The sequence below is a fragment of the Zophobas morio genome, unplaced genomic scaffold, assembly GCF_036711695.1.
Source record: "Zophobas morio isolate AGI-343-1 ecotype UQ-CSIRO unplaced genomic scaffold, CSIRO_AGI_Zmor_V1 ptg000028l, whole genome shotgun sequence".
In the NCBI taxonomy this organism is placed as follows: domain Eukaryota; kingdom Metazoa; phylum Arthropoda; class Insecta; order Coleoptera; family Tenebrionidae; genus Zophobas; species Zophobas morio.
Genome location: NW_026972133.1, coordinates 5,079,579 through 5,106,581, shown reverse-complemented (window position 1 = coordinate 5,106,581; position 27,003 = coordinate 5,079,579). Strand labels below are relative to the sequence as shown.

General features: G+C 34.0%; 1 protein-coding gene across 3 annotated transcripts; it reads left to right on the top strand.

Annotated features, from left to right (window-relative positions):
* On the top strand, positions 1–25,852 carry LOC135137007 (uncharacterized). 3 transcript variants are annotated; one of them, XM_064066537.1, is made up of 6 exons: positions 1–69; positions 119–279; positions 6,551–7,320; positions 24,567–24,858; positions 24,920–25,344; positions 25,449–25,852. In XM_064066537.1, exons 2-6 carry the CDS (start codon positions 178–180, stop codon positions 25,780–25,782), a joined length of 1,923 nt encoding a protein of 640 aa, XP_063922607.1. In that variant the 5' UTR covers positions 1–69; positions 119–177; the 3' UTR covers positions 25,783–25,852. The 3 variants fall into 3 exon arrangements, with proteins under 3 accessions (XP_063922607.1, XP_063922606.1, XP_063922608.1); XM_064066538.1 differs by lacking the exon at positions 1–69 and adding an exon at positions 3,436–3,469 and having other exon boundaries at positions 139–279; XM_064066536.1 differs by lacking the exon at positions 1–69 and having other exon boundaries at positions 90–279.
* The last annotated feature ends 1,151 nt before the right edge of the window (positions 25,853–27,003 follow it).

Sequence of the window (27,003 nt, the reverse complement as noted above, 5' to 3'; positions counted from 1 at the left end):
AATTATATATTTGCAAACGGGTTTTTCCGTTAAAAAAAACTAACTAGATAACTGACGAATTCTCCTTGGGTAATTTTATCTTAAGATAACAACTACGCACATTACTCAAGTGTTCTAGGAACCTTCAATAACCGTTCAAAATGTCATCGACCACCCGAAAGAAAAGTACAACAAAAAATGAACGGTGCTGAAAAAAAAGTTTCTAAAACGACCAACGGCGCGATATCTAATACCGTCGAAGAAGAAAAGAAAATGACTGCCAATGAAGATAGTGATTTGGTAAGTTGTATTTTTTAATTCCTGATATAAAAAGAGGGGTGTTATAACTTTGACCCCCTTGTCTATCTCTCTTTCTGTGTGTGTGTGTGTGTGTCTCTGTCTCTAGGCTCACAAACGCCTGAACTGATCTCAATACGGTTTTTTTTCGTTAAGAGCTATATAATTGGGATGGTTCTTACGCGGGTGGTTTCAAAAAGCCATATGCATATACATACAGGCATGTCATTGTATTTTAGCAAAAGAAGTGTATATTTCAAAGCGAATTACACAAGTTGTTGAAAAAGTCGATGTTAATCGGTTTAAGTATTTTATCTGCAAATATTGTTAACAACGAACTACTAAGTTTATCAAACCATTATGTTGGTTAAAAAAATGGTGCCACTAACTTAATGAAGGATAATCAGGAAAATTTTGACTACCTAACAAATTAACATTCTCGCGACAATTTTTAAACATATAGAAGATTTCATGGGATTTGGTTTGCAATTTCTACGATTGTAAAACCTTTCTACACTGTTTTTACTTTCCGAGCGTTAGCAAAGGAAGTATTGTAATCAAGTCCGTCGGCAGACTCCCTTAGCATATACAGGTGTCTCAAAAAAATTAATGAATGCGTAAATTTATTTTATTGATTTACTCAGCAACTACAAAACCGAATGCGTTGAAATCTACTGAAAAAAATTGGTCTAAAGAGTTTAGGCAGTACTTCCCTCGCTGTCCGAAACTTGACGACTGCATGCCTATTGTGTTTTTTTTTCTCATTACATTTTTGTAGTGGAAATTTAAAAAAAAATTGTGATGACGTCATCAACATTTTTGCAAGGACACGTATATCAGTTGGGATAGATGTAGTGTAATACTAAGAATAAAATTATTGTATTCCCAAATTTTCGGGAAAATGAATTGGGTCGTTTTGAATATTGATTTCTTATAATCAATAAAATAACGAAACAATTTAGTCAGGTATATGGCGCCGGTGTGTAATATCTAGAGAGCGGATTTCTGTCGGGCTAGGCAAGGCCAAACTCGGTACGGCTCGTTAAGGGATGCGAATTCATTGCGGTTGCGGACTGCACTTCGTTTATTTGAGATTAGAATAACGCTGTTTCGTTGCACTCTGCTGTTAATTCTCGTTCTCATTTACTTAGCCGTTTGATTAATAAATCGTTAATTATATTTATGGAATTAGTACCGATTAAACTCAGTGATTGTCTGTAACGCCTTTAAATCTATAAACTAATGGGAGGAACGAAAGAGACAAAAAGGAAAAAAAAGAAAATAAATAAAACAAAAGAAAGCTCCCTTACCTGCTTTGTAGACGGCACTTTTGCTCCGACCAGCCTCCAGCGGAGGTGGAGGGTTCGATGTTAACCTTAAGCTGTAGATAAGGTAAAACAACAAAAAAAAAGGGGGGCGCCACGAATTTATTTTATAGTGCCGGCCTACGACGTGTATCAATTTCACAACCGCCTAAATTCGAAAACGGAGGACAAGTAGTGTGAAACAACAAGAGAAATATTTAACGTAAAACAAAAAAAATACTTTATAACGTTAACAACTATAATAATCAAACATAACACACCAATAAAATAAATTAATACAAAACTAAAATAACGGTAAGAAACAAAACTCGTGAAATCTCTATTCCGTAGATACTAATAATAATAATATTAATTAAAAAAAAAAATCTATATCTATACCTTGTGGTGTGTTACCGCGACTACCTTTCAGAGGTTATAACCAACATCAGATCTGAGGCCGTCAAACGCAAGGCGAATCGCCAGCAAAACCCGTAAGGCGCAAGGATGAAATTTATAAATTAGTTACTCTCAGTTGGTAATAGAGAAATCAAACAAAATTATTAACACAACGTCGAACGAAACTAAACTAATTAAAAATAAATAAATAAATACTAAGTAGAACGGAAAACTTGAAGAACTTATCTGTACGACCGTGCTTAATGTCCACAATGACGATGAGTTGGCTTCCACCGCTTCCACCAATGACAAATCAGCAGTTAGTCGTACAGCTTCAAAAGGCACAAAAAAAGATTTCTGCTCTTCTAGGTCAAATTTGGGGGGCGGGGGGGGGGGGGGGTACAGAAGAAGAAGAAGGGAAAAAAAAACCAAACGAAAGGACCTGGAACAAGTTTATAAAAGAATTCTAAGCTGCCTGAAAGGATGGATTTGTATAAATTGGGACAGAAAGAGAATTTACGATAATAGGGGAAAAAAATTGGTCTAAAGAGTTTAGACAGTTCTTCCCTCGCTGTCGGAAACGTGACGACTGCATGCCTATTATGCTTTTTTTTCTTTTTTTCGCTGTGGATTTCAAAGAATTCGGTTTTGTAGTTCCTGAGTAAATCAATAAAATAAATTTACGCATTCATTAATTTTTTTGAGTCACCCTGTATATGCAAATCCAAAAAATATGAATGGAGTGATAGATCGCAAGTACAGACTCATCATATTTTGTACATTTTAGATATGATTTATTCCACAAACTTTTGAGCTGACGTCATCAAGTTTTTGGAGGGGATAAGCAAATATTTTTTGACTAAAGATTTATGATGCTCTTTATAGCCTGAAAACATCTGCAACCTTTCAAAGCATTCTGGTTAGCCGATTAAAAATTAAATTTCAAAATGTTGTTTTATAATTTTGATTTTTTTTTCCAAAAATCTGGACGTTTCGGGTGAAAAGTCAATTCGGAGTTGTAAACTACATGTGTAGGACTATGTTATTTTATACAATTGAAAACCCATTTACTATGTACAATTTTGAAGTGACGTCATCGCATTCGTGGTGGGGATGATTAAACAAATTTTGGTTAGCGTTTTACCATCTACATGATATTCTTAATGTAAGTACAAAATTTCACAACAATCGGTCGAGTACTTTCGGAGATTATCTGTCTAATAAAAATCCGGGATGGCAGACGGACAGACGGACAGACGGACGGACAGACGGACAGACGGACAGACAGACGGAAATGGGAGACCTATTTCTTCGTCTTCTAGGGGTCATGAAAGATCGAGAAAACGTAAAAGTAGAGAGTCGGCCGACGGACTCGATCGATTACAATACTTCTTTTGCTTACGCTCGGGAAGTAAAAAACAACTAATCTTATGATATAAGAAAAACTAATTACTTCTAGGTGGTCTGAGGTCCAACTGATTCTCGGAGACAGGGTATGATCCGACGCTAAGCCGTTGCCAAAATTACCTTGGTTGTAACCCACTAGCTGCAGCGAACCGATGATCCGACAGATAGTCGAAGTGTTGGAGTACTAATTGGTCACCACTACAGACACTACACTCTAAAAACACAATAACTCGCTAAGCAGACTTTTGCTCTTCCGAAGAATCAAAAATAAATAATGAGTAAACAAACTTGACAAAAACGTCGCGTTCCCATAGCAACACCGACTAGGAACGCGCTCAGACTCGTTGATTTCTAATGATAAAGCAAACAATTTTTTTAATTACTCCGAAACGTTACAAAATGCAGGTCTGTAATGTTAAAGTCGATGTAAATAAGCGTGCTACCCTTATGTTTCAACCGAGTTTTTATTTTAAAAAATTTTGTGTCTACCAAATTGGGTTGGTCCAGTGTAATACTAATAATAAGTGTTGCCTTTAATTCAATCAATAAAATAAATTGACTTCATTAATTTTTTTGAGCCACCTCTTAAGAAAATCTAAAAAATATGAATGAAGTGATAAATCACAAGTACAGACTCATCATATTTTTACGCGTTAGATAGGATTTATTCGGCAAACTTTCGAGCTGACGTCATCAAATTTTTGAGGGGGGATTAGCAAATACATTTTGATAAAAATTGGTCTAAAGAGTTTAGACAGTACTTCCCTCGCTGTCGGAAACTTGACGACTGCATGCCTATTGTGTTTTTTTCTCATTACATTTTTGTAGTGGGAATTAAAAAAAAATTGCGATGACGTCATCAACATTTTTGCAAGGACACGTATATCAGTTGGGATAGATGTAGTGTAATACTAAGAATAAAATTATTATATTCTCAAATTTTCGGGAAAATGAATTGGGTCGTTTTGAATATTGATTTGTAATAATAAAAAAAATAACCAAACAATTTACTGACGTATACGTATCAGAGGCAACTGAAAATCGTGTATGTATAAACATTCTTAATTTAAGATGACAGGCGTAACAGCATACGTGAGAGTCAAACAGAGAAACTGTAAACAAAACGACCATCGGTTTTATTGCTTCGACTTCCGCTTATTATATAAAACATTGGGTTTTATTTTAATTCTTGACGGTGAAATTCACAATTGGTTGATTATAAACATGTCTATTTCACATTCGCGGAACCAAGTGAGCGCATAAAACAAATGCAGGTCTGTAATGTTAAAGTCGATGTAAATAAGCGTGCTACCTTTATGTTTCAACCGAGTTTTTCCTTTAACAAATTTTGTGTCTACCAAATTGGGTTGGTTGGGGTGTAATACTAATAATAAGTGTTGCCTTTAATTTAATCAATAAAATAAATTGATTATTTTTTTTGAACCACCTCTTAAGAAAATCTAAAAAATATGAATGGAATGATAAATCACAAGTACAAACTCATCATATTTTTTGCATTTTAGATAGGATTTATTGAGCAAAATTTAAGGGTGACGTCATCAATTTTTTTAGGAGGGATGAACAAATACATTTTGAACAAAAGTTTACCATGCTTATAATAACTTTAAAATATTCCCAAGATTTCAAAGCATTCGGTTTTGTAATTCCTGATTAAATCGATAAAATAAAATAAATTCACGCCTTCATTAATTTTTTTGAGTCACCCTGCATATGCAAATCAAAAATATGAATGGAATGATAAATCACAAGTACAGACTCATCATATTTTGTACATTTTAGATACGATTTATTCGGCAAACTTTTGAGCTGACGTCATCAGTTTTTTGTAGAAGATAACCAAATATATTTTGACTAAAAATTTATTATGCTCTTTATAACCTTAAAACATCTGCAAGATGTCAGAGCATTCCGTTTTGTAGTTCCTGATTAAATCAATAAAATATATTTACGCATTCATTAATTTTTTTGGGTCACTCTGTATATCCAAATCCAAAAAATATGAATGGAGTGATAAATGACAAGTACAGACTCATCATATTTTGTACATTTTAGATATGATTTATTCGGCAAACTTTCGAGCTGACGTCATCAATTTTTTGGAGCGGATAAGCAAATATATTTTGACTAAACATTTATTATGCTCTTTATGACCTTAAAACATCTGATTAATTTTTTTGAGTCACCATGTATATGCAAATCCAAAAAATATGGATGGAGTGATATATCACAAGTACAGACGCATCATATTTTGTATGTACATTTTAGATAGGATTTATTCGGCAAACTTTTGAGCTGACGTCATCAAGTTTTTGGAGGGGATAACCAAATATATTTTGACTAAAGATTTATGATGCTCTTTAGAGCCTTAAAACATCTGCAACATTTTAAAACATTCGGGTTAGCAGATTCAAAATTAAATTGCAAAATGTTGTTTTATGATTTTGATTTTTTTCCAAAAATCTGGACGTTTCGGGTAAAAACTGAATTCGGAGTCGTAAACTACATGTGTAGGACTATGTTATTTTATACAATTTAAGACCTATTTACTATGTACAATTTTGAAGTGACGTCATCGCATTAGTGGTGGGGATGATTAGACAAATTTTGGTTAGCGTTTTACCATCTACATGATATTCCTAATATAAGTACAAAATTTCACAACAATCGGTCCAGTACTTTCGGAGATTATCTGTCTAATAAAAATCCGGGACGGCAGACGGACAGACGGACGGACAGACAGACGGAAATGGGAGACCTATTTTTTCGTATTCTAAGAGTCATGAAAGATCGAGAAAACGTAAAAGTAGAGAGTCGGCCGACGGACTCGATTACAATACTTCCTTTGCTTACGCTCGGGAAGTAAAAATCAATATTCAAAACGACCCAATTCATTTTCCCGAAAATTTGGGAATACAATAATTTTATTCTTAGTATTACACTACATCTATCCCAACTGATATACGTGTCCTTGCAAAAATGTTGATGACGTCATCGCAATTTTTTTTAAATTCCCACTACAAAAATGTAATGGGAAAAAAACACAATAGGCATGCAGTCGTCAAGTTTCCGACAGCGAGGGAAGTACTGTCTAAACTCTTTAGACCAATTTTTTTTTCAAACACAAATTTGAAGCCAGTACTTTCCAGGGATTTATTGACGACAGCCCCGATCTCTACATCGAAGATAACTCTAACACCATCAACATCCTTCTGCTTGGCGAAACTGGCGTAGGCAAATCCACATTCATTAACTCCTTCGCCAACTACGTAAACAGCAAAACCTTCGACGAGGCCAAAGAAAAGAAAACGGTTGTTCTTATACCAACACACTTCGTAGTCTACGACGCAAATAGAGAAATGATAACCATAAGAGTGGGCAAAGATGGCAACGAAAAACAACAAGTGGGCTCGTCGGCCACCCAGTCAGTTCAAACGTACATATTCCCAGCGGACGACAGATTCATCCGCCTGATCGACACTCCGGGGTTTGGGGACACCGGGGGCGTGGGAAAGGACGAACAACACTGCGAAGAAATCTTAGCCTATCTGGACCAACTGAATCATATAAACGCCATCTGTTTATTAATGAAACCTTCGAACGAGAGGAACACGATATTTTTTCTATATTGCGTGAAACGGATCTTGTCACAGTTTCACAAGAGCGCCTGCAAGAACGTGGTTTTTCTGTTCACGAATACCAAAAGCAGTGATTACACCCCAGGTTCCACCCTGCCCATTTTGTTAGATATGACGAAAAAAAATACGGAGAATATTTCCTTATCGAATGCGAACACTTTTTGTGTCGACAACGAATCTTTTAAACTGTTGCTGGCGTTAGAGAAAAAGGTAAATTTGAGCATAACGACGATGGATAGCTGTCGAACCAGCTGGAAATTTTCTTTCCAGGAAATTCAGAGGTATGCATCTTAATAATAATTTATCCTTATACAGTGCATATTTTTACTTCCCGAGCGTAAGCAAAGGAAGTATTGTAATCGAGTCCGTCGGCCGACTCTCTACTTTTACGTTTTCTCGATCTTTCATGACCCCTAGAAGACGAAGAAATAGGTCTCCCATTTCCGTCTGTCTGTCCGTCTGTCCGTCTGTCCGTCTGTCCGTCTGTCCGTCTGTCCGTCTGTCCGTCCGTCTGTCCGTCTGTCCGTCTGTCCGTCCGTCTGTCCGTCTGTCCGTCTGTTGTCACGGATTTTTATTAGACAGATAATCTCCGAAAGTACTCGACCGATTGTTGTGAAATTTTGTACTTATATTAAGAATATCATGTAGATGGTAAAACGCTAACCAAAATTTGTCGAATCATCCCCACCACTAAAGCGATGACGTCACTTCAAAATTGTACATAGTAAATGGGTTTTCAATTGTATAAAATAACATAGTCCTACACATGTAGTTTACAACTCTGAATCGACTTTTCACCCGAAACGTCCAGATTTTTGGAAAAAAAATCAAAATTATAAAACAACATTTTGAAATTTAATTTTTAATCTGCTAACCAGAATGCTTTGAAATGTTGCAGATGTTTTAAGGCTATAAAGAGCATCATAAATCTTTAGTCAAAAAATATTTGCTTATCCCCTCCAAAAACTTGATGACGTCAGCTCAAAAGTTTGTGGAATAAATCATATCTAAAATGTACAAAATATGATGAGTCTGTACTTGTGATCTATCACTCCATTAATATTTTTTGGATTTGCATATACAGGGTGATTCAAAAAAATTAATGAATGCGTAAATATATTTTATTGATTTAATCAGGAACTACAAAACCGAATGCTCTGAAATCTTGCAGATGTTTTAAGGTCATAAAGAGCATAATAAATGTTTAGTCAAAATATATTTGCTTATCCCCTCCAAAAACTTGATGACGTCAACTCGAAAGTTTGCCGAATAAATCATATCTAAAATGTACAAAATATGATGAGCCTGTACTTGTCATTTATCACTCCATTCATATTTTTTGGATTTGCATATACAGAGTGACTCAAAAAAATTAATGAATGCGTAAATTTATTTTATTGATTTAATCAGGAACTACAAAACCGAATGTTTTGAAATCTTGCAGATGTTTTAAGGTTATAAAGAGCATAATAAATTTTTAGTCAAAATATATTTGGTTATCTTCTACAAAAAACTGATGACGTCAGCTCAAAAGTTTTCCGAATAAATCGTATCTAAAATGTACAAAATATGATGAGTCTGTACTTGTGATTTATCATTCCATTCATATTTTTGGATTTGCATATGCAGGGTGACTCAAAAAAATTAATGAAGGCGTGAATTTATTTTATCGATTTAATCAGGAATTACAAAACCGAATGCTTTGAAATCTTGGGAATATTTTAAAGTTATTATAAGCATGGTAAACTTTTGTTCAAAATGTATTTGTTCATCCCTCCTAAAAAAATTGATGACGTCACCCTTAAATTTTGCTGAATAAATCCTATCTAAAATGCAAAAAATATGATGAGTTTGTACTTGTGATTTATCATTCCATTCATATTTTTTAGATTTTCTTAAGAGGTGGTTCAAAAAAATTAATGAAGTCAATTTATTTTATTGATTAAATTAAAGGCAACACTTATTATTAGTATTACACCCCAACCAACCCAATTTGGTAGACACAAAATTTGTTAAAGGAAAAACTCGGTTGAAACATAAGGGTAGCACGCTTATTTACATCGACTTTAACATTACAGACCTGCATTTGTTTTATGCGTTCACTTGATTCCGCGAATGTGAAATAGACATGTTTATAATCAACCAATTGTGAATTTCACCGTCAAGAATTAAAATAAAACCCAATGTTTTATATAATAAGCGGAAGTCGAAGCAATAAAACCGACGGTCGTTTTGTTTACAGTTTCTGTGTTTGGCTCTCACGTATGCTGTTACGCCTGTCATCTTAAATTAACAATGTTTATACATACACGATTTTCAGTTGCCTCTGATACGTAGGTATACGTGAGTAAATTGTTTCGTTATTTTATTGATTATTACAAATCAATATTCAAACGACCCAATTCATTTTCCCGAAAATTTGAGAATATAATAATTTTATTCTTAGTATTACACTACATCTATCCCAACTGATATACGTGTCCTTGCAAAAATGTTGATGACGTCATCGCAATTTTTTTTTAAATTCCCACTACAAAAATGTAATGAGAAAAAAAACACAATAGGCATGCAGTCGTCAAGTTTCCGACAGCGAGGGAAGTACTGTCTAAACTCTTTAGACCAATTTTTAAAAGTGGCCATAGGGATTCCCATGTTAAATTTTAGACCCCATCTTAACTTTTGTTAGGGTGAAATCCCAGAAATGATTTTTCGGTGAAATTAGCCTTAGGGTTCTACTTTAATTTCCACTACCACTTTTTGCAGTAAATTATTAATTTGTGCTTTAAAAAATTAAAATTATTTTGAATAAAAATTTTGGTTCATCATAGAAGGTTTTGACTTATCACTTTAATTTGTCATTTTTTACATGCATAATTTTAATTTAGCCATTAACTAATAATTATTTATTTTCAAACGTCATATAACTGACACTTATATGACGCTCTTACTGCGGTTTAAGTGTCATTTCTATGACACCGTGTTTGAGCGGCGTATAAGTACCACTTAAACTCCGCCGGCGTATAAATAAAGCATTTATACTCCGCCGGTGTATAAATATGTGAAAATCATAGTGGTTGTCAACCATAGTAACCATGGTAAGTGCAATCAAGGCAATTCCTTAATGAAGCAAGAAGATACGAAATAATCCTTTCAAAAGAAGATTAATCGTTTGAAAATAAAATATTGTATTTCATTCGGAGTTTAAGTGACTTCATGTGACTCGTATGGACTTAATTCGCCTCGCTATTGCTCGGCGTTTAATCGTCCATACTCGACAGATAAAGTATCACTTAAACTCCTAATAAAATAAATATCTATTATATGTATATCAAGGGAGCAAAGTGAAACATTTCCTCCCGCGGATTCAGGTTGAGGCCCGACGCCTAGCGGAGGGCCTTAAGAATCCGAGGGAGGAAATGGCACTTTGCTCAAGTGATATATATATATACATATATATATATATATATAATTTTTTCAACGAAAGAACGTTTAATAGTTATTTACATAAAAGTCAGGAAAATCTCACATTACTGAAGAGGAGCTAAATTGAAATACGAGGCACTTTGTGCCGAGTATTTTAAAGCTCCGAGTTAAGTAAGAGATTTTACTGACGTGTTTTGTATTAAATTTTTCCGGAAATCGTTAACAAACGACGTAATTTACAAATTTAAAAATTTTTTTTACAAATTCCACAGAAATCAAGTTTGTGAATTATGTTGACAACTATAATAACAAAGTAAACAACATCGCAAAAATGTCATCAATTTTGTGCGTGTGTTGTGAAAACAGTGTTATTTCATAAAATAATGATGAAAGAAGACGAAATCATTGTGAGGGCACTCCATTTGATGTGAGTGAAGGTGCGGCTACTAACGATCTATTACCGTGTAAAACAAAAGATCGGTATGAAAGAGCATTGCAAATTTTCGAAGATTGGCGTAGAGAAAAAATTGGTCTAAAGAGTTTAGACAGTACTTCCCTCGCTGTCGGAAACGTGACGACTGCATGCCTATTATGTTTTTTTTTTCGCAGTGGATTTCAAAGAATTCGGTTTTGTAGTTCCTGAGTAAATCAATAAAATAAATTTACGCATTCATTAATTTTTTTGAGTCACCCTGTATATGCCAATCCAAAAAAAAATCAATGGAGTGATAAATCACACGTACAGACTCATCATCTTTTGTACAGTTTAGATAGGATTTATTCGGCAAACTTTCGAGCTGACGTAATCAATTTTTTGGAGGGGATAAGCAAATGTATTTTGACTAAACATTTATTATGCTCTTTATAACCTTAAAACATCTGCAAGATTTCAAAGCATTCGGTTTTGCAGTTCATGATTAAATCAAAAAAATAAATTTACGCTTTCATTAATTTTTTGAATCACCCTGTATATGCAAATCCAAAAAATATGAATGGAGTGATAGATCACAAGTACAGACTGATCATATTTTGTACATTTTAGATATGATTTATTCGGCAAATTTTCGACCTGACGTCATCAATTTTTTGGAGGGGATAAGCAAATATATTTTGACTAAACATTTATTATGCTCTTTATAACCTTAAAACATCTGCAAGATGTCAGAGCATTCCGTTTTGTAGTTCCTGATTAAATCAATAAAATATATTTACGCATTCATTAATTTTTTTGAGTCACTCTGTATATGCAAATCCAAAAAATATGAATGGAGTGATAAATGACAAGTACAGACTCATCATATTTTGTACATTTTAGATATGATTTATTCGGCAAACTTTCGAGCTGACGTCATCAAGTTTTTGGAGGGGATAAGCAAATATATTTTGACTAAACATTTATTAGGCTCTTTATGACCTTAAAACATCTGCAAGATTTCAGAGCATTCGGTTTTGTAGTTCCTGATTAAATCAATAAAATATATTTACGCATACATTAATTTTTTTGAGTCACCCTGTATATGCAAATCCAAAAAATATGAATGGAGTGATAAATTACAAGTACAGACTCATCATATTTTTACAGTTTAGATAGGATTTATTCGGCAAACTTTCGAGCTGACGTCATCAATTTTTTGGAGGGGATAAGCAAATATATTTTGATTAAACATTTATTAGGCTCTTTATGACCTTAAAACATCTTCAAGATTTCAAAGCATTCGGTTTTGTAGTTTCTGAGTAAATCAGTAAAATAAATTTACGCATTCATTAATTTTTTTGAGTCACCCTGTATATGCAAATCCAAAAAATATGAATGGAGTGATAGATCACAAGTACAGACTCATCATATTTTGTACATTTTAGATATGATTTATTCCACAAACTTTTGAGCTGACGTCATCAAGTTTTTGGAGGGGATAAGCAAATATTTTTTGACTAAAGATTTATGATGCTCTTTATAGCCTTAAAACATCTGCAACATTTCAAAGCATTCTGGTTAGCAGATTAAAAATTAAATTTCAAAATGTTGTTTTATAATTTTGATTTTTTTTCCAAAAATCTGGACGTTTTGGGTGAAAAGTCGATTCAGAGTTGTAAACTACATGTGTAGGGTTATGTTATTTTATACAATTGAAAACCCATTTACTATGTACAATTTTGAAGTGACGTCATCGCATTAGTGGTGGGGATGGTTAGACAAATTTTGGTTAGCGTTTTACCATCTACATGATATTCTTAATATAAGTACAAAATTTCACAACAATCGGTCGAGTACTTTCGGAGATTATCTGTCTAATAAAAATCCGGGACGGCAGACGGACAGACGGACAGACGGACAGACGGACAGACGGACAGACGGACAGACGGACGGACAGACGGACAGACGGACAGACAGACGGAAATGGGAGACCTATTTCTTCGTCTTCTAGGGGTCATTAAAGATCGAGAAAACGTAAAAGTAGAGAGTCGGCCGACGGACTCGATTACAATACTTCCTTTGCTTACGCTCGGAAAGTAATAAAAAAATTCTAAAAATTTTGTATGGGAATCGCCACTTCGAATTAATTTGAATAGTTGGCGTTCCTGACAGACCTGTCGTCTAACTCACGTGTCATACAAAACTATTTCTTCCGTGCGATTGTGAAAAGTATATTGCATTTCAAATTTGTACATCCTGGCACGTAAAATGTCAGTGGTTAACAAGTAGCGGCCATACATTACGAAAATATATAACACCAAGGTGTAGACTCAAAATATTTGGCCGACCCGAAATTTTGACCCACCAGCCGCCACTGCATTCTATTTACCTATGTTCGCTTTATTGGTTTCGACAAAACCTCAAACTTTACCGTTATTCGAGATTTTAATTTGAAGTTTTCAATATTTTAAAATTCTCAAGACAAAATTTACAGATTTGATTGACTGTGAAAATAATTCTGTGTCGTTTTATGAAGTTTGTTAAAATGCCGAGAAGACGAAAAGCTGACATGGGTCCACGAAGTCAATCCGCAATGATTTATTTCATGGGTAATTCGGATATGGAAGTTGATCAGCGTTGTGCTCATAATCAACACAATCAAACATTGAAGCGAGATATTGGGTGGTATGAATAAAACTGAGTAAATACTCATATTCCAAGTACGAAGTACCTATTTCATTATTACTCTTATATACCTGAGCATCTACTCTATGTACTAAGTACCTACTTGGAAACATTGTATCTCCCCGGACACAAATTGAACATCTACGCGTTTTGTGAGCATTTAATCTAAAAATGAGGATCGGCGTGGCAAATAACTGAGCCGTCTGTAAAGCAGCTTAGAAAACGAGTAAGATCATTGTAAGAGTGAATTTTAACTGAACGTGGCGACTTTCATGAACGTGGAACGTCGTCAAAAAGTGTATTCAGTTTGAAAAACACATTAGAATTGGGAATATCGAAAACTTTTACCATGTCAAACAGTAACTTCCAAACGTCTGTAATATTTCAAAATTCAGTTTTGCAATTTTTGATTCAATCAATAAAATAAATTGACTCAGTGATTAATTTTTTTGAGACACCGCCTATAAGCAAAACTAAAAGATATGAAAGGAATGATAAATCACAAGTATAGTCTCATCCTATTTTGGACATTTTAAATAGGATTCATTTGGCAAAATTTTGGGCTAACGTCATCAATTTTTTGGAGGGGATAAGTAAATATATTTTGAATAAAAATTTATTATGCTTATAATATGTTTAAAACAACTGCAAGGTTTCAAGGCATTCGGTTTTGCAGAAACAAAATTAAATTGTAGGTGAAACGAAGTTCACGGGGTCAGTTAGTCTATTTTATAAAAGTTTAAATGAAAAAACTGTTACGGCAATAAATTAAGTCATCTTGTGTGTTTCTATGACAATTTTCAAACAAATAAAAAATTAATCGCATTATCGCATTTGAACAAAGCGTCTCGTGAATTGTAGTTTTGTGTTCCTTAAAACGCATTAATTTTGGAAAAAATGGAGGATTTGGATGAAAGTAGTGCTTCAGAGAATAATTGTACCCGTACAAACGTTTTAGAAGTACCAAGTTTATAAATTTATAAACGTCATTTTTGAAATTAACTTACTTCTGAATGGAAATAAAGTGGAGCAAGTAAAATAATATGAGTATTTAGGAGTCAAGATAGATGAAGAAGGAAAACTACAAAAAGAACTAGACAGTAGAATTGCGAAAACAACAAAACTATACCATTCCTTGAAAAAAGGTTTTATTAATAGGAAAGAAGTCAGTAAATAGACAAAAATAACTATTATGTTGGTTAAAAAAATGGTGCCACTATCTTAATGAAGGATAATCAGATAAATTTTGACTACCTAACAATTTAACATACTCGCGACAATTTTTTTTTTTTATTTGCAAGACGGTATACCTCCCTACACTCCTGTACGGATGTGAGACATGGACCCCTACTGAAAGACAAAGACATAAAATACAGACAGTTGAGATGAAGTATCTACGCAGAGTACAAGGAGTAACAATAATGGACATAATCAAGAATGAGACAATTAGGAATAATCTCAATGTAGAGAACGCCAACAGTGTAATTGAAAGATCACAACTAAGATGGCTTGGACACTTAAACAGGATGAACCAAGATAAACAAGTCAAGAAAATTTGGAAAGCTAGAGAATATGGTAAAGTAAGAAACGTTGGAATGACGTGATTTCTGAAGCACTACAACGAAGAGGAATTACCTGGCCTGAAGCGAAACAAACGGCACTCAATAGAAAACAGTGGAGAGAACTCATCAGGAAGTAATGGACATCTATCCCTCAACACCTAACGGTAGAAGAGGAACCGGTTATACAGGGTGTTAGGGAACGCTTGCAACAAAATTTGAAGGTAGGCTCCTGAAAAAGAGAAGAACAAAAAATGCTAGTAACACTTTTTTCAAAGGTTAATCGTTTTTTCTAAAAAGCGTATCGAAAAATCAGTCCCCACATTTTGAGAACTGCCGACGTTGTCTTTTTTTTCTAAGGTAGTTGTGAAAATTCTGGAACTAAGATGATTATTTCCTTAGAAACGATTAAATCTAATTTGTCAAAAATTGACAAAAATGTCACATTTACATCGTTACAAATTGTATCTTCCATTTGAAAATGTCCGTTCCCTGTTGAGATTGTACCCCAGACGGCACTTTCACTCAATGATAGTTGACGTGTGGTGGTAATTTTTTGAAAGGTGCTTGTTTGAGGCATACATTGCTTATTCTCTTTTGCGTCATCATGAGTACTTGGAGTTGCTGTTGGAGGTTCACTTGCAACAGTTTTAGTAATTTTGCAGTATGGACATTGGAACTGTAAAAGCCATATTAAATTTTTACAACTAGACTTTAGCAATTTGAAATAACCGTCCGAACTCCTTAAGCATTCATGACGATGATATTCCAGTTTTCGTAATTCCTTCAAAAAATGTTTACCGTCAACTACAAATCTACCACATATATCATTAATGAGGGGATCATTTCCAGGATTTGGTGGTATTTGTTCGACAACCATATTTTCTAAATCAGTGATAGGCTCCCTTAAAAATAAAAATAAGGATTGCACACATTTGTTATTATGTATAGTAAATAATTATTACTAGAGAGCGGATTTTATGAAATTTGCATATCCGTTATTTTTTGCATATAAGTCTTGATATTTAATATGTGAACGAATCATGCTAATTAAAAATGAATACAGCTATAAAAAAAATGCATATTTGCATATATTTGCCTTCTGCTGCATATTTCACGGAACGGGTGCATATTTTGCATTTTTATCGATTTTTTGCTAATTTGAAAAAAAAAAATTGTCATTCTGCCGGCATTTATCTAGAAAGACGAAATTTTATTAATCATATTGCAAATATTGTCCTGAGCTTCAAATAACTAGAAAAGGTTTGGGTTTTATGGTAGTTTGGAGACACCACTGGGTGTTAAGCCATCCTTCCAGGTAAATTCTCGCCCTAATTACTTTTGGAAATACCGTTCATTCTCAATATTTTTGTTCGTTAGTTAAGTGTATTAATGGTACGTTTAGTGGTGGTCGAAGGGACGTTATACTACTATTATTTTCCATCGTGACTTTGTATTGAAAGTATTTAAAGGGATACAGGTGTACCAATATGTCGAAGGTAACTCAAATTAATTTATGGGTTAAACCTTTTCCTGAACTTATTTTTCAAGAACGAACTGTGTTTTGTCGCGCCTGCCCTAAACCGGTAAGTATTTTTACATCTGTGGACGTAGTACGCAGTTTTTCTATTTACAAATACATTTACTTTAGAATCACCGGAAAAACTTTGTGTTAGAATATTTCGAAATATATCTAAAAATAAATTGTTACCAAAATAGTAATTAAATAGTGGATTACTACTACTTGTTAATTTGATCTCTTTATATTTATTTTTTAGTATAAGAATATTATCTTTAAAAACGTGATTTATGTGTTAGTGAGATGTAATTAAACACTTTGTAATATGATTTATGTATTTTTTGTAATAAAACGTATAAGCTCGGGAAACCTGTTTTTCAATTTTATAAATAAATTTAGTTCGCTTATTAAGCTTTTTTTAATTTTTGGAGCATATGCAACTGCATATCTCTGCATATATTAAGAAAGTTACTGCATATTTCCATAAATTTGGTGCATATCATATGATCATATTTCTCAAAATTTTGCTGCATATTTTCCGCTCTCTAATTATTACTCATGCTGAATGATTGTTTGATTCGGTGGTGACTCTTCGTCTGGTTCATCAAATTCATATATATTACTCGTGACCAAAGTATCTCTAGGAGAAATAGTTTTGCATAAAATTACTTCAAATTAAAAAAAAGTAGGATTAATAATAATGCTCGTTACCTTGCGGTCGCATATTGCTGATCGTTAGACAGAGGAACATCTTCACATGTTTTGTTTGTTTTATAAGTTGACCTGGAAATCGTCAAATTTCAAAATATTCTGTGTAAATACGAGTAGATAATATGTAGTTAAAATTAAGTGTGCACCTTTTAATATTCCAATTCAGGAGTCCAATGTTCACTACTCGTTTTTTTCTCTTTGAAGATAAAGTAAGTTGTCTTTGATTCCTGCGATTTTTATTCCCTGTTTCATATCTGTTTACAAAACTTACGTTGTTAGTAATCGTCAAAATACAAACTAATTATAAAGAATTAATTAATTTCAATTATTCAACATACGTAGTATCTTCTGTTACTGAACTTTCCCCTTCTGCGTGCGAGGTAGGTACATTGTTGTTACCTTCTGAGGTCAGAGAACTATAAAAATGGTACAAACATTTCAAGACTAGTAGATATTTTAAACATTATCAATAAATATTTACCTTGTAGATTGGTTGGTATTTTTCTCGGTGTTTGAATCTTCTTTCCTTTTTTTGCTATAGACACGAAAATTTGGAAAAGTAAAATATAGAATATCATAACTCTATTTTTACTAAGTCTTTACTTACATTAATTGTATAAGTGTATTTATTTTCGCAGTAGACCTTTTTCTTTTTCTACTAAGTCGTAAATGATTTTTACCCTTAGTAGAGTATCTGTAGTCCATCTTCCTACAATTGTAATAGTGAGTAAACGTATAAAACTTTTTTATTAGACGATTCACATACTTCAAATTAAAGTCATTTCCATACATTTGCCATTATGATTCTTATTATACTTGTACTTACATGTAAGTAACTATTCTAAATTCGTACGTTTTATGTTGCTATGTATTTTTATTTAATATGATAATGTACCGGTAGTATTCTTATTAAATTTGCCAATTGAAAAATTGTTTAGATTTGTGGTGGAATTTATAAATTTGTTTTTTTCTTCGAATAACGAACGAAATAAAAGAAGGAAAAGGTACGTCCGTAACCACTTTTTAATTATTTGGTATCTATATAGGTTAAGCAATAGTTACTTAGTTTACTTACCTGAGTTTTATATAAATAAAAAATTAAGCAATTTTGCACCACGGCTGCACCACAACACAACGGCTTACAAAAATTGGAAAATGAATATCTTATCCTAAATGAACAAGATCGGGTTTCTACTTCCACGAAATTCGTCTGGTGGCAGTTTTCTTGAAGTTGTGATGGGAGAGGGGGAAACAAATTAACTGCTTCCGTGAGAGTATGTCGGGCGGCGCAACATCAAAGAAAAATGTATTTTTCTGTTTATGTTATTATTATTGGTTATAATTATTAAATAAATTTATATTTACGTTCTGTGGATAATGCTTTATTTATGCTGGCTACCAGATTTTTTTAAATTATCACAATGTGTCGGTAAGTATGTGTATTTCAAAAAATAAAACAATTTAAAAAAAAATTGAACGTTGTATCTATTTCTATGTATTTATTTTGGCTAATGTGTCCAAAATATTTTGCTAAAATTCATTACTTTTTGTAAAAATCGTGAAATAAATTCCGCGCCATCTATTGAGTTTTTGCTAGTACTAAATCGTGTCCGGTTTCGCCTTAGCACCCAGCAGAGATCCTAAAAGAACGGATTTATAAATAGGGTATGGCAGTGACGACAGCAAGAGGAATTATCCACCCATTTTTCAATATTCCTACCACTGTCAATATAATCCAAACGAACTGGCGTGGGGACAGTGTAAACTATATTACCTACAATAAACATATTCGGGAACACGGTGGCCCTATTGGTGTTGTACAGTCCTTATGGAGGGAGACTCTTGCTACAGTAGGTGCAGACCAATGGCAAAATTTTATTAGACAACTAGCTGACACCGTGAACTTCGTTTCACCTATAATTTAATTTTGAATCTGCAAAATCGAATGCTTTGAAATCTTGCAGATGTTTTAAACATATGATAAGCATAATAAATTTTATTCAAAATAAATTTACTTATCCCCTCTAAAAAATTGATGACGTCAGCCCAAAATTTTGCCAAATGAATCCTATCTAAAATGTCCAAAATAGGATGAGACTATTCTTGTGATTTATCATTCCATTCATATTTTTTAGTTTTGCTTGGGGGGGGGGGGGGTGTCTCAAAAAAATTAATCACTGAGTCAATTTATTTTATTGATTGAATCAAGAATTGCAAAACTGAATTTTGAAATATTGCAGAGGTTTTGAAATTACTGTTTGACATGGTAGGTTTTCAATCAAAATATATCTGTTTATCAAGCCCAAAAACTTGAAGACGTCATCTCAAGATTTTGTCGAATACATCCTATCTAAAATGTGGAAAATATCATCAGTATATTTTCGTAATTTTTAGATTTGCTTTTACAGTGACTCAAAAAAATATATGGATCAGTCAATTTATTTTAGTGAATAACTCAAGAGTTGCAAAAATGAATACTTTGAGATCTTGCAGACGTTTTAAAGTTATCGTAAGTATGGTAAATTGTTAAGAATATTTATTTATTGCCCCCAAAAAATTGATGGAATGGCTCACTCGATTTTCGCAGATAATTTTGGGAACACAATACAGTTATTTTTAGTATTACACTGCACCAATCCAAGGTGGTATACGTGTTGATCGTAAATCTTGATTAGGTCATCACAAAATTGTGGGAAGAAAAGACTCAACTCGAAAATGCTGAATATGTTTCATTATACTTTTGGTGCAAAGGAAGTTCTGTCGAAACAACGTTCGATCAATTTTTTGACAATGGTTGATATAAATAAAACTCAGTAGGTGCTCATACTCGAAATACGAAATATCTACTCGAATATCAAATCAAATATTTCTAGTTTTTCTAGATGATATTAATACTTCAGTAGGTAACAGTTGATGCTCAAGTAGCATCTCGATACAACAAAAAAGGACAACAGTGACAGTGTTCAACCATCAAAGCAAAAATCGAGTCACCAAAATATAAGTTAGTATGGAGTAGACACCTTGAGATGGGAATCTCTATGGCCAGTGTTAGAAAAAACGCACTGCACAATTTATGCATAAATAAAAGTTAATTACCTGATAAGTTTTCGATATTCCTGCTCCTAATGTGTTTTTCAAATTGAATGTACCTTTTGACGGTGAAAGTCGCCATGTTTAGTTAAAATTCATTCTTACAATGATCTTACTCGTTTTCTAAGCTGCTTTACAGACAGCTCAGTTATTTGCCACGCCGATCCTCATTTTTAGATTAGTTGCTCACAAAACGCGTAGATGTTCAATTTGTGTCTGGGGAGATACAATGTTTCCAAGTAGGTATTCAGTACGGTTTGGGACACGGAATTTCAAACGACAACCAATTTTCTGACATTTAAAAACATTGTAGTCTTATACACTATTGTCATTATGATTGACAGTTCGTTTGAAATTCCGTCTCCCCAACTGTACATAGAGAAGATGCTCAGGTATATAAGAGTAATAATGAAGTAGGTACTTCGTACTTCGCATATGAGTATCTACTCAGTTTTATTCATACCACCCAATGTCTCGCTTCAATGTGTGATTATGAGCACAACGCTGATCAACTTTCATATCCGAATTACCCATGAAATAAATCATTGCGGTTTGCACCTGAGGTAGTTCGTCGCACATTTGATCGACTTCGTGGACCTATGTGAGGTTGTCGTCTTCTCGGGCTTTTAATGAACTTCATAACACGACACAGAATTATTTTCACAGTCAATCAAATCTGTAAATTTTGTATTGAGAATTTGAAAATATTGAAAACTTCAAATCAAATCCTCGAATAACGGTAAAGTTTGAGGTTTTGTCGAAACCAACAATATAGGTAAATAGAATGGCAGATCAAAATTAATAAGAAACATTCGCAATGTGTAATTAAATTCACCTTAACCAAGACTTTTCTTAAAATAAACGACGTTTTTTTTTTACGAAAAAACAAAGAACGATTTGAAATGCAATATACTTTTCACAATTGCACGGAAGAATTAGTTTTGTATGACACGTCAGTTAGACTACAGGTCCGTCAGAAACGCCAACTATTGAAATTAATTCGAAGTGGCGATTCCCATACAAATTTTTTAGAATTTTTTTATTTTTTAACTGTTCTTTTAAGTTTTCCTTATTTTTGCTTCCCGAGCGTAAGCAAAGGAAGTATTGTAATCGAGTCCGTCGGCCGACTCTCTACTTTTACGTTTTCTCGATCTTTCATGACCCCTAGAAGACGAAGAAATAGGTCTCCCATTTCCGTCTGTCTGTCCGTCTGTCTGTCCGTCTGTCCGTCTGTCCGTCTGTCCGTCTGTCCGTCTGTCCGTCTGTCCGTCTGTCCGTCTGCCGTCCCGGATTTTTATTAGACAGATAATCTCCGAAAGTACTCGACCGATTGTTGTGAAATTTTGTACTTATATTAAGAATATCATGTAGATGGTAAAACGCTAACCAAAATTTGTCTAATCATCCCCACCACTAATGCGATGACGTCACTTCAAAATTGTACATAGTAAATAGGTTTTCAATTGTATAAAATAACATAGTCCTACACATGTAGTTTACAACTCCGAATCGACTTTTCACCCGAAACGTCCAGATTTTTGGAAAAAAAATCAAAATTATAAAACAACATTTTGAAATTTAATTTTTAATCTGCTTACCAGAATGCTTTGAAATGTTGTAGATGTTTTAAGGCTATAAAGAGCATCATAAATCTTTAGTCAAAAAATATTTGCTTATCCCCTCCAAAAACTTGATGACGTCAGCTCAAAAGTTTGTGGAATAAATCATATCTAAAATGTACAAAATATGATGAGTCTGTACTTGTGATCTATCACTCCAGTGACATCATCGATTTTTTAGGGGGGAAGAGCAAATAAATTTTGATAAAAAATTTACCATGCTTATGATAACTTTAAAACATCTTCAAGATTTTAAAGCATTCGGTTCTGTAATTCCTAATTAAATCAATAAAATAAATTGACGCATTCATTAATTTTTTTCAGTCACCCTGTATATGCAAATCGAAAAAATATGAATGGAATGGTAAATCACAAGAAGAGACTCACCATATTTTGTACATTTTAGATAGAATTTATTCAGCAAAATTTTGTGGTGACGTCGTAAATTTTTTAGGAGGGACGACAAAATACATTTTGATCAAAAATTTACCATGCTTATGATAATTTTAAAACATCTTCAAGATTTCAAAGCATTCGGTTTTGTAGTTGCTGAGTAAATCAGTAAAATAAATTTTGCGCATTCATTAATTTTTTTGAGTCACCCTGTATATGCAAATCCAAAAAATATGAATGGAGTGATATATCACAAGTACAGGCGCATCATATTTTGTACATTTTAGGGACGATTTATTGGGCAAACTTTTGAGCTGACGTCATCAAGTTTTTGGAGGGGATAACCAAATATATTTTGACTAAAGATTTATGATGCTCTTTATAGCCTTAAAACATTTCAAAACGTTCGGGTTAGCAGATTCAAAATTAAATTGCAAAATGTTGTTTTATAATTTTGATTTTTTGACGTGACAACGTCTTATAAATCGATGGAGCCGGCTGCACGCACGAAAAAGCATGACTCATGCGGCGTTACCTCGCTCTGTCACGTTCCATGTAAGGCTTGAAGTGCAAGCGAGAACGCGGAACGAGCGACAAAGAGGCACAATCGGCCTTCGCGTTCGGCAGCGTTCGCCATCCGTCTCTCTCCTACTTGAGTGAGCGATGCGTCTGCGTGGACAGCTGCTATATTATAGTACTTTGACATGTTTTGGTCGAGTATCAAGTGCGGTGAAAAGTGAATGTAGTGTCAATTTTTTCAAGACACATTAAACTAAAAAAATTGACATAATTGTATTTATGCGTATAAATAAATCTAACTTGATCAATTTCATTGTGATTTCTAATTACCTCCTTCTCTATATACATACAAATCTATTAAACAAATGAAATTAAAATTTTCTTTTGAAAAATGCTACCATTCCATCAGTATTTTCTTAAGACGTTGTCACGTTCAACTATCGTCAGTAAACCGACTTTACAGACAACCGATTTTTTTTTTATTTATAAACCATCCCCGTAATAAAAAAAATTCTTCAAATCGGTCAAGCCGTTTTTGAGTCTTAGCGAGACTAACAGGAACAGCAATTGATTTTTATTATATAGACGATTAAAAAATGGGGGTTGTCGGGAGCATGGCCGACTAGTATAAAGATTATGGCCTGTCCAAGAGGTACGATACGTGTTGCCATCTATTAATAATTACACTTAATAATTTAGCAAAATTTTAATTTGACTTGACATTATGGGACTTCAAAACGTGTAATGGTGGTTTGTTTCGGTATGAATGCCTTTGTGCCTTTCAAAAAGTGTTAATAATTCTTTTGTCGTTTTTGAATTATTAATAGATGGCAGCACGTATGGTAATTTTGGCATTCCTTTGGACAGGCCATAATCTTTATACTAGTCGGCCATGGTGGTAGAAAGGTGAAAATTTAAGGTTATGTGTATTTTTTGATGCCAATTCTTAAAAAAATAAAAATAAAAAATTTTATCCAAAAAATAGACAAAAATTTTTTAGGGTGGGCCACCCTTATCACTTAGGTGTTTAAAAAACAGTTTACAACCTATTCTCAGACCTACCGAATATACATAAAAAATTTCATACAAATCGGTCAACCCATTTCGGAGAAGTTCGGTTACAAACACTGTGACGCGAGAATTTTATACATAATGCATTATTATTTTAGAACCAATTTCATTACCATAAAAAAGGTTATACTGACTCGACCTTAAAAGATAGACATATGCTGTCGTGGACTTTTCTTTAGAACTTTTAGAGGGGAACAATTTCGTCATACATGATTTTTACGTAACTTTAACCGTTTAAGCAGCGTAAGCAACGGAAGCTGTCAAAGGAGGAATAATTTTCCCGTTTTTCCGAATTTTTCATTGCTACTTCGCTCCTAATGATCGTAGCGTGATGTTATATAGCCTATATGTAGATATGATACATGGACTATCCAACACAAAAAGATTTTTTGAATTTGAGCCAGTAGTTTCTGAGATTAACGTGTTCAAATAAACAAAAGCTTCAGCTTTATTATATAAGTATAGAAGTATCTATAGATTATCGCTGCAACAATAAAAAAATCATTTCTGGTTAATTTTTTAGATTCATGGATTACGTTACAGCACTGGAGCCTCATGATGTAAGGCACACCGTCAGCCTTAACAAAACGAAGAATTTGATTATTGGATTATCGAAACCGTTGTCGGACATTTTTCAGTTCTTACAACAAAACATCATGAAACTCCAAGAAAAGGAGGAAGAATCGATGAAAACCAACTTAAGCATTAATGAACTGAAGAAAAAAGTATATCAATCGACCGTCCACTTGGAAATAATTCCTCTCAACCATCCGGTTTTGGTTTGTACAAATTTGAGTTGTGTAGAGTTCGTCGGGGTAAGAAAAATCTCTGTTGGCTACATCTTCTGACTGTGTGTACAAGTAACACATTTTCCAGGTCGGAAACATGAGAAAGTTTCGGTATAAAACGAAATGTCTGGATCCGTGTTGGATAGGAATAATTAACTACGAAAAAGTGGGACACTGGAGTCTCAGGTTTTGTAGTGTAATTGGTTTTCTTGATTTTATTTGTAAACAATGCAAATGTTCTGGTTCGAAACACATGAATATCTACTACGAAACTAAAATTGTGAAAAAGCAGATCGTGGACGAAAGTGTGCAGACAACTCTCAATAGCGAAAAAGAACAGCGCGAAGAACTAAACGAACTTATCAAGAGCTTGGTGCAGGAAAAGCACGAACTCATCGAGGAGAAGCAGTACATCAGCGAGTGTGCTGCGAAGTTTGCGTATTTTTTGGAAAACAATGGCATCACAACTGCATACGATACTTACAGGGAACACCTCAACGTATCACTTGAAAAGTATTTACGTTCATCCGTTTCCTACCGAATCTTTTGTTTTATTTTCTTTATGGCTATGTCCGCTCAATTTTTTTTCTAAAACTATTAATTAATCATCTTTTCAGAGAGAAGAGTCTTGGACGGGAAGCTCATTCCAAAGTCATTTACAATCTACAGAGCGCTTTAGAAATACACGACAAATTGATAAAGTTTCATAAGGAGAATGAGAAACTTCAAGACGGAGAAGAGATCACTGCCAAAAGCATACAAGATGATACTAAAAAACTTTTTAAGCTGAAGCACATGGGGCCCAAGATTCAAGAAATTGTCGATGCAAGAAGAAAGTGCGTTCAGAATGGGATTAAAGCAAACAAGTCTGTTATGGCTCAAATAATTCCGTCCTGGTTTGTTTCAGCGTCATCTTATATTCAGAGCACGAACACGCGTCGGAATAATTGAAGGTTTCGTACATAAGCAGTGTTCTTGTGCACTTGTTATGTTGTTAACACTTATTATATTGTTTTCAAAACAGCTGAGTTTCATTTCCGTTTGTTTGATTTTTTCAATTCTCGAGTGAGAAATTAAAAAGTGTGTATATTAAGACCCACCACTGACCCGGAAATGACCGGCATTCAGGCAAGACTTCTATCATTACGGGTACTAAGACCAAGTAATGATATGCATTGATTAGTTTAACAAAACAACTTTCGAGATTCTAGAATTACAACATACAAATTAGTCTGCTATTATTCTCTAATCTCACCCCATCCCCAAAAGTCTAGCGTAACTACCGACCATTTATCCGCGCATCACTTGGAAAGTGACCTACACTACTCTGACCTACTGGTGCTAATCTAATCTGAGTGACATGATCAGACTGTTCAAGAAACTTAGGAACAATATGCAAAAAAAAATGCATGTGGTTCTCAAGTCAGTGCGCTGTGTGTGAGTGAGCTCCTCTTTGTTCACCTAAAAAGGTGGGTTTACAGAACATTTATTACAATTACTCTTGATAATCATATATTTAAGTATAATAGGCATAGTTAGTTGGTGTCTTCAGTTCATAAACGGCTTGAAAAGGTGCGACAAAACACTTAGATTGTTTTCCAACGAGCGCGTTAAGCCGTGCTGCTTATCGGCGCGACGTTTTTCTTTCTTTTCATTTTTTTTTCTTTTTTGCCGTTTCTTGCAATTTCCGATCTTAATTACTACAATTAACCGGTTTAATTACCGACTGCAAATCTTAGTGTTAAACTATCTTTCGAAGGGATACCTGTCAACTGGTCTAGTAATCGGGTATTGAGTAGCTGACGGCTACGAGTGTAAATTTTTTTTTTAGCACTTTAATTCTTGATACCTGATCATGAATCCGTGTGTTCATTGTGGTGAAGCTAAAACGGGCCTCTCTACTACAAAATGTGATGGTTGTGGTGGTGTGATCCACCATGCTTGCGTTGGGCTATCTGAATCCGACACTGTCAAGACTCGCGCTAAGTCCCGCGCTATTAAAGTGGTATGCCCAAAGTGCAATATTAACCTGACGCAGTGCGCTGGATTGAAGGATTTAATGCAAACCATGATTGATACATTGAAAACAGAATTTCTAAATGCTATCGAACAGCTAAAGACCCAATTTGAGCAAAAGTTAAATGAATCACTGTCGAACAAGTCTAATATCCC

Excerpts from the sequence above, each read along its gene's own strand:
- LOC135137007 (XM_064066537.1), top strand. The coding sequence starts at position 178 with ATGAACGGTGCTGAAAAAAAAGTTTCTAAAACGACCAACGGCGCGATA. Across the intron at positions 7,321-24,566 it reads TCTTTCCAGGAAATTCAGAG|ATTCATGGATTACGTTACAG; the intron begins GTATGCATCTTA and ends TTAATTTTTTAG. Across the intron at positions 25,345-25,448 it reads CTCAACGTATCACTTGAAAA|AGAGAAGAGTCTTGGACGGG; the intron begins GTATTTACGTTC and ends TCATCTTTTCAG.